We start from the raw sequence: 13554 nt of genomic DNA on the forward strand, positions 1-13554 counted from the left end.
GCCTTCAGCTCAGGTCATGATCCCGGAGTCCCGAGATCGAGTCCCGCATCGGGCTCCCAGCTCCACGGGGAGTCTGCTTCTCCTTCTGACCTTCTCCTCGCTCATGCTCTCTCTCACTGTCTCTCTCTCAATAAATAAATAAAATCTTTATAAAAAAATAAAAAAATTTTTAATTTGAGGAGAGCATGCTGGGCTGTGGAGCTGAAGCCAGGAAGCCGCGGGCTGGTGGCCGCCCCTCATGGCGAGGAGAGAACTGTGTTCTGTTGGCTTCCTCAGAAGAGGGCCGGCGAGACCCATTGAAATTAATGCAAGATGGGCCCCCCTCGGACCCGGCCGCGGGACAGCGGGCACGTGCGGGAAATCAGGACACCCCTGTAAGCTCCATCTGCACTGGTGCACCCCGAAATCTGTCCAGGGGTGCCCCCTCAACCATGTGGCTGCCACCTGCAGCCTCCACTGCAGGACCCTGGTGCCCAGGCAGGCGCTGCCTCCTCCCACCAGCAGGCGGGACTGTTAGCTGTGGTCACGCTCTCCCTGGCACCTCCAGTGGCTGCCCAGAGCAGGCCCTCCACAATAACCTCCAGGGGGTTATTGGAATAGCTTTTTAATAGGCCAGAGTCCTCCCAGGCCCCCAGCCCGGCTGTCACCAGTCTCTGGCCAGGCGATACTCGGCACACTCAAGTTCAAAGCTCAACCATGAGTAAATCTGTCTTCGTGCCAGAGGTGCCCCTTCATGATTTTGTGTCCTCTGCTCTCCTCGGGCCAGACCCTGGGCTGCTTCCTCCCCAAATCTCAGCTCAGCAGCTCCCGGCTCTTGGCGGCTCTTGGCTCTCGGCTCTCCCTCTCCGTACCTGGGGACAGTCCTGTTCGCTGGGAGGGTGGGGCCCGTCTTCCCTACCCTGATGTCGCCATTAGAAACGTCCCGCAGTGAGGCGGGCGGACGGGGTGGGCTCCCCCAGCGGACCTCCTCCGTCCAGGCCTCCGGAACCTGTGAATGGGGCTTCCCCTGGAAAAGGGGTCTTTGTCGATGCAGCTACGGGAGGGAGCTTGAGCCCATCCTGGACCCCCAGGGAGGGCCCCTGACAGGTGTTCTAACGGGAGGCAGAAGGTACGAGAGCCCCGTCCAGCTGCACACAGGCCAGAGTTAGCACGCTGTGAGGACTAGAACCCAACCCCACGGTGCTTCAGAACACACGATGCAAAACAGGGAGGGCGGCTTGGGCCCAGCCGCGGGGAGGGCAGCGGCGGGAGGAGCTCCGTGGGAGCATGTGGGGCTACGGGATGACGGAGGAGCCCTGGGACATCCATGTGGGAAGGGGAGACCCCCGACGGGCAGCCAGCGGGCCTTCTCAGAGCCGCGGAACGTCCCAGACACCTGCTTACGGCTCTGTCTCTTTCTCATTGGACGTTTGCTTTTTCGGCATAAATGGAATTGGCAAGGGAAATCTTTTTTTTTTTTTTTTTTAAAGATTTCATTTATTTATCTGACAGAGAGAGATCACAGGTAGGCAGAGAGGCAGGCAGAGAGAGAGGGAAGCAGGCGCCTCACTGAGCAGAGCCCAATGCGGGACTCAATCTCAGAACCCTGAGATGACGACCTGAGCCGAAGGCAGGGGCTTTAACCCATGGAGCCACCCAGGTGCCCCGAAAAATGTCATTATTATCCCCACCCCAGTGGGGATCCAGTCTCCGGCATAGGGAGGGGGAACCATCGGAGTTGGCTAGCCCTAACCGCCCCCTCCCCTCTGCCCTGCACCACGCGGGTTCCCAGGGGCCACGAGAAGTATAAGGACGCAGCCCTGGGTACGGTCTCTGGTCACACGAGGACAGCAGCGGGAGAGGAAAGCCCAGGCAGACGACCGCCGGGAGGTGAGAAAGCAGTGGGAAAGCAGTGGTGAGGACGCACACTTGCACAAGTACACGCTCCCCGGCCTCGTTGGGGCCCTGGAGGGGGCCAGGGAGATGTGAGTCTCTGTGCCTCCGGGACCCAGGGCACAAACACCGGGTCCCCCTCTGGGTGACACCCGGGGCCTGCACATGCACCCTTGGGCTGTTTGGGTCTCCGAGCTGCTGTGCACACTAGACCCCCCCCCCCCGCCCCCGCACCACCGCGGGCCCACAGGGGAGGCGCACAGTGAGTCGGCGACGCCCGGCAGCTGGTTGTCAGTATTCTTTATTGGCAGTGGAAAACGCTTCAGTACTGTATTGAAAGACAGCAATAAATAATACTGTGATAAAAATAGCTCAAAGTAGACTGTACAGACTTTGTTACATAGTCAGGAAGTTTCACAAAAGATTAATAGAAAAACATAGCGGTAACAGTGAATTGTACGAGTAAATGAAAAGCAGAAACCAAATGTAGAAAGACATGCCGTTTCCAGCGCTATCAGCGGCATAATAAATAACGCACCGTGGTCGGACACATTTCTTGCTGGCTTTTTAATATGCCCAGGAGAAAGAAGAGTTACATTTGCTCCTTATACAATCCAAAAGGGCTATCTCATCAAAGTCTAAAAATGTAGGACTAGGTCCATTCTTTAAACATGTTTACAAACAAATGTAAAAAGATGATTTACATAAGAACAGTAAGGCCTTGTTAGAGTTGCACAACATTATTTCCAGGATGGCGCCCTCCTCCCCTGCGGGCACCCAGCTGGGGGGGGGGGGCAGTGCTTCCGGACTGGTCCTCTGAGAGTCCTCGCCAGCGAGCTCCGCACCAGGAGGGCGCCCAGGACCCCCCCCCCCCGGCCCCCCGGGACCCCCGGCTGCCCCCGGCCCCCCCCGGGGGGCGAGGCTATAGAGTCCAGGGGTCCTAAGAGATTCCCATAGTGTTCCAATAATCTTTCCAGTCCAAATTTTCCGAAGCTGATACTTAACACCAGATAGTTTAAATCTGTTCAGGCTGTGGAATAAAGCATTTCTTGCTAGAAAAAGTAGACTTAAGGTCAGTCATTAAAATATAACAGTTGCTTGAAATCGAGTCTGCTTCTTTCAAAATGATTGTTGTGGAGCTGGGTTCCGTTTGACAGCACACGTTGTGTCATGACGACTTTACGAGCGTGGAAAAATCCTCTCTGTCAGGGTTTATTAATAACAAAGCAATGGTAATTACAATAAATGCACAATTTACAAAAGCCCTAGATTGGTTCTTGGGATTTATACATACAAGCATTACAGTACATTCATCTGAACGACTAAAATTAGATAAAAGAACATGAATTGATTTGAAAGGATATTTATAGCCTGGATATACATGAAAAAGTCAGTAACTATGTAAATGAAGTCATAAGTTTACATAAATATAAGAAACATTAAATTCTAAAATATTTTCTCTATGGTATTCATGAATTTTTTTGCTAATTAAAAACTCTGTAATAAAATATTTCACGGGTCAATATAACAAGTATTAACAGATTAAAGATTCCATTGAACTTTAAAATGTAGTCTTTGTTGGATTCAAAATGCTGCATAATCATCTGTAGAAGTAGTGCGGGTAAACTGGAAAATAAAAACAGACAAAAGAATTATTAGCCTTTTAATCATTATTATTATTAACGTGTAACGTGTTATTTGTTTCAGGGAAAGAATCAGCCTTAAGACAAGCCGCGTGAGCAGCGGCTTCCAGGCCGGGCAGGTCCCAGCGCGCCTCCCTCCTGCAACCGGAGCTTCAGCCCCTCTGAGAAGTTCGAGAAAACATCGAGCTTTTTGCTTGTCAATGAGAATTCATTTTTGCCTATGTCTAAAAATTACCAATTTTAAAAAAGGATGAAAAAACAGAATTTTGAAAAGGTTTTATTTTTAAGTAGCTCTACATCCAACATGGGGCTCTAACCCGAGCCTGAGACCCAGAGCCGCACGCCCCTCAGACTGAGCCAGCAGGGAGCCCCCAGCAACCACACCTCCGGGCTGAGGGAGGAAACCCAAGTAAGAGCAAACAAAGCCACCCCCCACCCAGGGCCCCCAGAGCAGGGGCAGGAGGCCGGGCTCCTGGGCCTGCACTGGAAATCTCAATCCACATACTCAGCCCCTCTCAGGGCAACGCACTTGGCTTTTTGTTTCTTTGTGGTGTTTTTAGACCAGCCTCTTAGGGCACCCGGGGGGGCTCAGTCAGTGAGGCGTCTGACTCCTGGTTTGGGCTCAGATCGGGCCCCCAGGGTCGTGAGATTGAGCTCCGCATCAGGCTCCACAGGCAGCGCCAAGGCCGGGAGAGGCTCGTGCACGCGGCCCCTCCCCCACCGCTCACACGCGTGTGCGCACGCGCTCCCTGCGCTCTCTCAAACTGGTCTTTAAAGCAAACCCCAGGGGCGCCTGGGTGGCTCAGTGGGTTAAAGCCTCTGCTTTCGGCTCAGGTCATGATCCCAGGGTCCTGGGATCGAGCCCCGCATGGGGCTCTCTGCTCGGCGGGGAGCCTGCTTCCTCCTCTCTCTCTGCCTGCCTCTCTGCCTACTTGTGATCTCTCTCTGTCGAATAAATAAATAAAATCTTTAAAAAAAAAAAAAAAAAAAAAAAAAAAATAAAGCAAACCCCAGTCTCTCAGTGGAGAGGCTCTCAGCGCCGCACGGTGGGGCTGCCTCACGAAGCTTCAAACTTGGGGCCTATTTCACTCAGGACCACGGGTCTCCAGGGGGCTGGGGGCAGCGGCCTGGGGGGTGACGGCAGGTGCAGGCAGCCACCCGGGCGCCAGAGACCTGCTGGGGACAGCCCGCCAAGGGTCGGGTTCCCTCTCCTGTGCTGTCCTGCCTCTCCCCGCCCCGCACCCCCGGGAAGACAGGAGCTGACACCGGAGCCAGCAAGGACAGAAGCGCGACACCCTGTGCCGCTCACGGACCGAGGACACGGCGGCCAGTGTGTGCGGCACGCACGGTGGGCACAGGGGCTCGTGCGCACACTCCTGCGTGGGGCCCTGAGCTCCTGGGGCCGCCTCTCTCGGCTACTCACCCGCAGGAGGCGTCAGCAGGAGTAAGTCCTGACCGTGGCGGAATCCAGCCTCTGCGGTCCTGACACGCCGCCTGCTCCGACGGCCACGAGGGGAGGCGTGCAAACACAGCATGCGGTTAGTCTCAGAGCGGCACACACGCACACACACGCACATTCACACCCATAGCAGCGCCTACGGAGGTGCTCCCAGGGGACCTCCGAGCGGGACTGGAGGAGCCGGAGGAGGGGAACTGAGTCACCAAGTGACCTTGTCCCCCCACCCCCTGAGCAGTCCAGGGCCCCCCGGGGCAGCAGGGGACAGGAGAGCAATTCTGCCACACTCATCTGCATTAGTAACAATCACGAACACGGTGACTTCGTCTCTCTTAAAGCCTCCCGATTTATAGACTTCTCTTTCAGCCCTAAGTATCCATCCGTCCAGGGAGAGTGGGAGGCAAAGAGCCCGGCAGTAAGCTGAGGTTCCCAGGCCGCTGCGGGCGCCCAGGGCCCGTCCCGAGGCCAGCTCTGGCCATCTGTCCGAGAAGGATGGCCCTGCCCTCCCGGCAGCAGGTGCGGGACTGCGCTCAGGAAACCCAAGCCCAGCGCCCCTTCCCGCGGCAGCGGCGGGCGTGCCTCCAGGTGCTCTGTGCTATGAAGAGCCCCCGTGTGGCTCGGCTGCGGGCCGCGGGCAGTCCCCAGCCCCAGCCCCGTCTCCCACAGGCGGCCCAGGAGCCCTGTTACTGACGTCCGCCCTGGGGCCCCGGGCCCCACGCACCCCACGTTTCAGAAGCCAGGACGCCCACGGGTCCCGAGTTACGCCTCCGGGCTATGCGGGCAAGGGTCCCCTCCCGGGGCTGTGCTCCCTGCGCCTTTCTCGAGGCTCATGTTTCGTTCACCCAAGCTGCGATCCAAACGTCGCCAACGTTTCTAACAAGTCGGATGCGATTTGTGAAGTGAAGCTGTGAGGAAAGCAGGGGAGCAGGCCGACTGCCCCAGAAGCCGAAGGCCAAGTAACCACTAAAACCTAGAGAAATCATCTACAGCTTCTTGAAGAAAAATGCTATTTTCTTCAAAAGGCTGGGTTTCCCCCCCGTTAAGCATGTTGCTGAAGTCTGGCGAAGACATGCAGTGTTTTAAATGAAAACACCGCCCGGGAAGCCTCCCTCACTCAAAGCTCAGCAAAGGCTTTCTGGAAACGGCTTTGCTCGGGGCTGCACGTGGGCAGCGGGAGCAGCACTCACAGCCCTCGGCACAGGCAGAGCGAGGGGCCGGGGAACCCGAACACCGCGCTGTGCGTCTACACCTGCGCCCTTCCCTGCAGTTGCCTAGCCCGCCCACCAAGAGTCACACGGGCCGACGGGTCGGGGCACGCAGGACACTCGCCAACCGCTTCCCATGAAGGACTCGCTGCCACAAGCCATCAGTGAGGAAGACGCTAGTGCAACCACCACTCTGCAGATGGGGACACTGAGGCACAGGGCTCAAGGTCATGCACCTCGCACGGGGCAGAGCCCGATTCCAGCCCAGGCCGGGAGTCTGGGCCTCCCTCTTGTCACTGAGTGGGACAGGGTCAGAGTGGAGCCGTCCCTCTGCAGGCCACAGCCACGTCCTCACTAGCTGAGGGACCGTCCGGGGACCATCCTGATGGGACACCGACAGGACCAGCCGTACTCTGTGAGACCTCCCGAGGTCCCCGCTCCCTGCGCCACCCCCTCTTACAACATGTCACGGCCCGGACAAGTGCGAGCAGGGACGGAGGTGGAGACCACGCTGATGACAACGGACTAGTCGCTCCTCCCGCGCAGGACAGAGCTCCCCGGGCCGCACGGACACGTCTCTGCACGCGTACCGCTCAGCTTCCTCAGTCGGGAGAATGTGCTACTGTTCGACCAGGTGTGATCGGAAAACGTGTCTGTGTCTGAACTTTCTACACAGCCGTGAGGGTCAGTCTTAGAGCACGTGCATGCTCTGCCTGTGCAGAAGGCTGCGAGTTCTGCTCTCACGGCCCACATACAGCTCTGAGGAAAGCACTTTCCAGAAAGCCTTCCCTGAGCGTGCACGCAACCGCAGCCACACGCCCCCCAAACTCCCAGCCGGGACCGCTGTTCGTGCCCCCTCCAGAGAGCGGCTCGTGCTGCCGGCCGTGGCCAGGGGAGCGTGGGGCGTCACGTACCGTCCAGCTGCATCTTCTTTGGCTGCACAGAGGGCGAGGACAGAGAAGTGACCCGGAAGTTTGCGGGGAGAGTCTCTGCTGACCCAGCAGCTAAGCCACGAACGTCTTTTGGTCTAAACTTTTTCCTCCAGGAAGGTGCCCTCCTAAAGCTTTTATCGTCATCCTGGTAAATTAAAGGGCAGAAAGCATGACTGCTTTTAAAATAAAGGACAAAATACACAGTAAAGTCACCATCCCTTTAAAATGTCCTTGTCACCGCAATTTTGTTCACGTGTATCTAACCCCATTCTTGATAACCTTTGGACTTCATGCCCGGACTGGGAACTTCTGGGAGCAAAAGGGAGCAGGGCCACCCTCATGCTGGGACCCCAGCTGGGCACAAATGAAGTCCTGGGCTTCCTGGGGGTGTGACTATCTGCCGCGTGTCGCTCCTTCTCCAGCAAAGATCACCTTCTAGCTCGGTAAGATACTATGTTATCGTCTTCAAAACAGTCTTCAGGCTGGGACAGGCCAGCGGGTCAGGTGTTCTGTTCCCGCCTCACTCAAGTGCTCGCACGGAGTGTGAGCTATGAGGACATAACATGTCGTGGTGTGGGAGCACACGAGTCACGGGCTCGTACGATGAAACATGAACGTGTCCTGTGTTTCCAAATCAACTTCTGAAACCTTCCACCAGAGCGCAAGGGGCCCTGGTGGGGTGAGGTATCCAGCTGTCCCAAAACAACAGCTCAGACTCTCTTCCTAGACTGCAACCAATGCTTTCTTTTTTTTTTTTTCAACCAATGCTTTCTGATGTGAAAAACATTTCTGAAGGGTATCAAAAGTTAAATAGCAAAAATATAAAAAAAACCTCCCCATCTTAGTGAAAATACTGCTTTTGTATTAGCTCATTTGTTAATAAATTAAAAGCAAAGCTTAACTCTTAAAGTAAAACTATCTCCACATTTGGAAGAGTCACCCAGACTACCTGGCTGCTACAAATATGCAAATTTATGTTGGTTTCTTTATATTTACAGATTTTACTTTTAGGTTATTTCTGTATCCAGTGTGGGGCTCAATCCCACAACCCTGAGATCAAGAGGCTGGCGCACGACCGAGCTGAGCCAAAAGGGCCCCCCCACATATGAAGTTCACATTTAATGCAAATTTAAAAATCATGAGGCTGAAAACTTACTTCATCGAACCTTCTGTCAGTCCCCATGACCAGAAGGTTGTTAAACTCTCTCTCCAAGACAGCGCGAGCCTGAAATCATAACAGAACAACGCCCCCAAACTCCCATCAGCCTCATCTGGAGGATGCCCGGGTACCACGGCTACTTTTAAATGGAGAGTTTTTAAAAAACCAACAACAACTCAAGGGCTGAAAGCCTGGAACCACGCAGTGTACTTTAAGTCAGCGGTTTTAACGGGGAGTCATTTACGGGCCCTGGGAGGTGGGCATCCGTGGGCTCCTGGGACACCGGGCAACAAGTGTGCCGTGCGTGCTGCTGCTGGCGGGGAGGCGGAGGGACTGGGCAAGTACGACATTCTGCAGACAAACAGAAACATTCCTGATTCTCCAGTGAGCCCATGGGTCAAAACGGAGGACACAGGGACATGAGAAAGTTCCCGAGACCTCCGTCGGGCGGCACTCGAGGGACAGTGTCCCTCTCCTCGGCCACTCTACAAGTAGCCAGTGTGGACGCGGGTCTCCCGGACACCATCTACTCCAGGACTCCTGCGTGTCCCAGGCCCGGGAAGGGCAAGAGGACACGAGGAGCAGCTGGGGAGCACTGTGCGCTCCGAGCCAGCACGTGGCGGACGAGGCAGGGGGAGAGGAAGGGCTGGCCGGTGGAGCCCAGCGGTGGCTGGAGGGCAGGGTGCGGGCACGGCCGCGTCACCTGCGTGTTCTGAGTTGGGATCTGCAGCAGGAGCGCCAGGGCGTTGGCGTCGAAGGTCTCGTCCAAGGCCATCAGCGCACCGTGGACGCCGCTCTCGAGGAGATTGTTGGCGTATTCTTTGAGGCCGATCGACAGGATCCAGCGAATCACGCGATCGTTGCTCCAAACCAGCACATCTGCAGACAAGTGCAAGCAAGGCTCCAGGCGCCGCAGGAAGTTCTTTCCCGCGTCTGCCCCGCAACATGGGATCGAGACGCCCCCGCAGGCCCCAAGCCTCCAGCGCCTGACACAAGACGTGAGCCGCAGGGGCCTGGGGCACGGCCAGGTGGGCGCATGGAGGGCTTCTGCTCGCGCGCTGCTGTCCTGGCCTGTGGCTTGTCCAGTGGAGACCGTCCTACTGAAACTCACTCTGACTCGACCTGGGGGCAAGGAACTTAATACACACACCAAGTTTCTAGGGAATAAAAAGCGACAGGGGCCCAGGCTTCAGAAACCAAAAGGACACAAGAATCCGAACACCCACTAGGTAGGCACGAGCTTGCCCTACAGACCCCGGATCTTCTGAAATACTGTCCTCCCATCAGAGGCGTGGGCCGCGGGCACTGTGGCTGGGCAGCTTGTGAATTCGACACAAACCCCTCATAATCTCAAAGGCTTTTTAATTGTTGCATTTTAAAAACAGAGAACCTGGAAGATATTCTCCAGCATATTAGAAACTGTAGGGGAAGATCTTATATTTATGCAAAGTAATAAACTATCATTTTTGCTCTAGCAGAGATCTAAAAATAGCCACCCTGTAAAAAAATACACCCAGAAGATCACCAGTTCCTTTCAAAGACCACTTCCATCAACTGTGAAAAGATTTAAGACGGAAATACAAAACACATGAAACAGATCCACATCTCTCATCTCCCACCTCCTTTTCTAGGTAAAAGGACAGATACACACACACAGGCACAGCTGGTAAGATATTTAGACATCATAACTGTATTTATATGTTAAATGCATTGTATTGCATGTGTTTAGGAGACAGACTGCAAATGTTAGCTAAAGGTTTTTCCTGTGAGTCACAGTAGCTCAATCATGGCTAGACTAGCCTTCCAATGGGCCACCTCCCCAACCATATCATCGTCTTTAATTTCTGTCTTACTAAAGACACGGGGCGAAAACCGCACTTACGGGGACTGTGGTAGAAAGGATGACATAGATCAAGCTCCGCGCTTAGAGCTGGTCAACACGGCTCACCTGCTATGACCATTCTTAGTGATTCCTTTATACTGAAAATTGGGGGAGCCTTTACTTGGGAGCTTAACCGTTGCCACCTTATTTCCAAGCAAACAACTAGAGGTGCCCTGGGTGGGTAAGCTTCCCAGCAGAGGGGAGCACCTGCCGCCTCCTAGCCGAGCATCCTTGGCCCCGGAACACCCCTCGGCCTATTTTCTACCCAAAATGCCTCTGCCCACGGCTGGCCCCAAGAAGAGGCTCTCCATCCCGTCTTTAGGGCCTGACTACCACAGTAACTCCACGCTGCTCCCTCAGCGAATGGAGCAGAGCCACGCAGTTGTTCTCTTCCGCGCCCCTCAGGCCCTGGCTAGACAGCGGTGTTCGTCACGCTTGCACCAAGCAGCGCGCAGCACCCGCCCGTCTGCCTCTGCTCGGTTGCTATCTGGCCTCACGTTGCAGCCTTTCTGGACGAAGGAGGACATGTGTCCTCACAACGGGAGAGGTCTGAGGTCACAGGAAAAATGCTCACCTCAAGACCCCGACCTTACAGACCGATGTGAGCACAAGGCAACAGGCACAGAGGAGGGTCTTAGAGGCGCCCAGTCACCCCTCCTTTCTCTGTCATGATGCCGGACTAGCCTTCTCCACTTAGAGCCTTTCCTTACTTTTTTTAATTGCTTATTTTATTTATTTTCAGTCTCTTTTTAAAGTTTTGTTTTTGAGTAATCTCCACATCCATCGTGGGACTTGAACTCACAACCCCGAGATCAAGAGTCGCACACTCCGCTGACGGAGCCTGCTCGGTGCCCCTTGTAATTTTTTAACTTCTTTTTCTTTTTTTTTTCTTCCTGTTTTTGTTTTTCAATAGGCAGTCACCAGCTGTTAGCACCGCGGGAAGCAGCAGTTACCCACATCCACGACACACGATACACTTGCCTTTTATTTCATTCTGGCTTTCTTCTCTTTTCTTCTCCAGTTCTTTTCGGTCATAATTTAATCTCCGCAGGCACATGATTCCACACTGGAAACTGTTTCTATTGGGGGGAAAAAAAAGTTAGCCATGGCAGCGGCGTGAGCTCCCGGAGCTAACGGGCAGGACTCCCCGCGGGCGCACCTGTGGAGGCTGTCCACCATCTTCAGCTGCCCCCGCAGGTCCTTCTTGGTCAGGTGGTCCAGCATGCGCGCGTCCACCAGGCACTCCATGAAGTAGCTCCGGTACTGCGCCAGGCCCAGGCTGGGCAGCCACTCATTGCCTATCCACTCGTGGTTCATGTCCCCGTAGGCCAGGGTCTGGTTGCAATAATTAAGCACATCAGTTCAGAAGAAAAGCCCCAGAAGAGGTCATAAGGGTCATTCAAATAATCTTTAAATTGGATTTTCAATTTGTTACAGGTTCTCAAAGGCTAAACTGATAACATTTTTTTTTATAATTTCAGAATAACTTGATCTCCTATTTACTCTTAAATTGTTAGTAACATTTTGTACAAAAGAAATTGTACCCTGAAAATTCTATGACTTGTGCTAATGAATTTAACATATTTACCAAAGTACAATAAAATGGTGACTATTGCATGCTGTCTCTCTGAGCTCGTCTTCATGTATAATGATACAACGACAAAGAACGATCACGGCTCATGAACAAGTTTGAAGGATCAATCCAAGTCTACTCAGTAAAAATCTCTGGCTGGCTTTCATTTTATTTTTAACACTTTGCTTTCTGTATTTCTTTAATAAAATAGGTTAATTTCAAAATCAACTTTTAAAACCACAGATTTGAATTAAAACACAGATGGAAAGGAGAGAGGAACATGGTAAGGCTGAGAGGAGAGAGAGTCAGGAGACACCCCCTCACCTCGCCGCCTAATTTGGTAAGTAAGACCCCGAGTCAAAGGACTGGCTCATGCAGACAGAGAAGCCTGGAAGCAGCAGTGTCACCCAATCCAACCAACATGAGAGGCCGTTCCACCCAAAAGCAGCACACACAGAACATTCTCCGACACAGAACAATCTCCACGTGTTCGGAGAGACTGAAATCATAACAAGTATATTTCCTCTGACCGCAAGTGAATTACATTAGAAATCCATAATAAAAAGACATCTAGAAAAGTCCCAAATATTTGGAACTAGCATACTTCCAAATAACCCATGTGTCAAAAGAAGAAATCACAAGGGAAACGGGAAAATATTTTGAACTAAATGAAAGTGAATGTGCAAGGAACACCTGGTTGGCCTTGGTCAGTGGAGTGTGCGACTTGATGTCAGGGTTGTAAGTTCAAGCCCCACACTGGGTGTATATAAAATGAAGAAGGTAAAACCTGGATCTTCATAAACATCACTGAGTGTATTGAGAAGAAAGATATAAATCACCAACATCAAGAATGAAAGAGGGGGCATCAGTATAGACCCTACAGACACTGAAATGATAATATGGGAAAACTGTGGACAGCTGTAAGAAACCTGGATAAAACAGGCAAATTTCATGAAAGACATATCTATGAGAGCCACTCAGTAAGAAACAGGTGACCCGTACCTGAATTGAACTTGTAGCTATAGACCACACACAAACACACACGCGCACGCACGCACATGCACATACTATGCCCATACGCTCGATCCCTACTCTAAATGCCTTCACTGGTGAACTCTACCAAACATTTATGAAAAAACTACCAATTCCACACAAACTATTACAAAAATGTGAAGAAGAAATATCTAACTCATTCTACAAGAGCGGCATTATCCTGACACTAAAATACACCAGACACACTACAAGAAAACTACAGACCAATAAATATCCCGCACAGACACAGATGCAAATGTTTGTTAACAAAATGTTAGCAAAACAAATCAGTAATAAATGAAAAGAATAAGATATCATGACAAGTGGGGTTTATCCCAGGAACATAAGTTGGACCAATATTTGAAAAAATCAGAGAAATTCACTGTATCAAAGGACTAACATGAAGAACCACAGAAATGTGAGAAAGGTACGTGATCAAATCATCACTCATTCACGGAAACCTCTGCAACCGAGGTTTGGACGACAACTGCCTCAACTTGACAAAGGCTTCTAAAAAAATACAGAGCTGTCAGTATACTCAGTGGTACAAGACTGAATGCATCTTCCCTACATTCAGGAACAAAGTTAAGGAGGTCTACTCCCACCACTTTCACTCAACACTGTACTAGAACTCTCAGCCACTGTGATAAGGCAAGAAAGAGAAATCAGAAGCATATGGGTTGGAAAAGAAATAAAACTGTCTTTATTTGCAGATGACTTGATGAGCAGTATTAGAAAAATACAGAGCAGGGGCACCTGGGTGGCGCAGGGGGTTAAGCCTCTGCCTTCATCTTGGGTCA

The 13554-nt window shown here is 52.5% G+C and overlaps 1 protein-coding gene across 12 annotated transcripts in view; it reads right to left on the reverse strand.

Moving 5' to 3' along the window:
• Window positions 1-2770: 2770 nt before the first annotated feature.
• The window catches only part of PPFIA1 (PTPRF interacting protein alpha 1), a 68785-nt gene continuing 58001 nt past the window's right edge, over window positions 2771-13554 (reverse strand). For 11 of the 12 annotated variants that reach the window (XM_059399124.1, XM_059399106.1, XM_059399118.1 and 8 more), the window contains 7 exons: window positions 11309-11484; window positions 11131-11228; window positions 8971-9146; window positions 8265-8333; window positions 7091-7253; window positions 4939-5009; window positions 2771-3498 (listed from right to left, as the gene is read on the reverse strand). In XM_059399124.1, the coding sequence (XP_059255107.1) occupies window positions 4951-5009; window positions 7091-7253; window positions 8265-8333; window positions 8971-9146; window positions 11131-11228; window positions 11309-11484 (741 nt within the window). In that variant the 3' untranslated portion in view covers window positions 2771-3498; window positions 4939-4950. Of the gene's footprint in view, window positions 3499-4938; window positions 5010-7090; window positions 7254-8264; window positions 8334-8970; window positions 9147-11130; window positions 11229-11308; window positions 11485-13554 lie in introns of those variants that run through there. The other variant, XR_009404240.1, reaches the window with a different exon arrangement.

Source organism: Mustela nigripes, chromosome 1 (genome assembly GCF_022355385.1).
Source record: "Mustela nigripes isolate SB6536 chromosome 1, MUSNIG.SB6536, whole genome shotgun sequence".
Classification (NCBI taxonomy): domain Eukaryota; kingdom Metazoa; phylum Chordata; class Mammalia; order Carnivora; family Mustelidae; genus Mustela; species Mustela nigripes.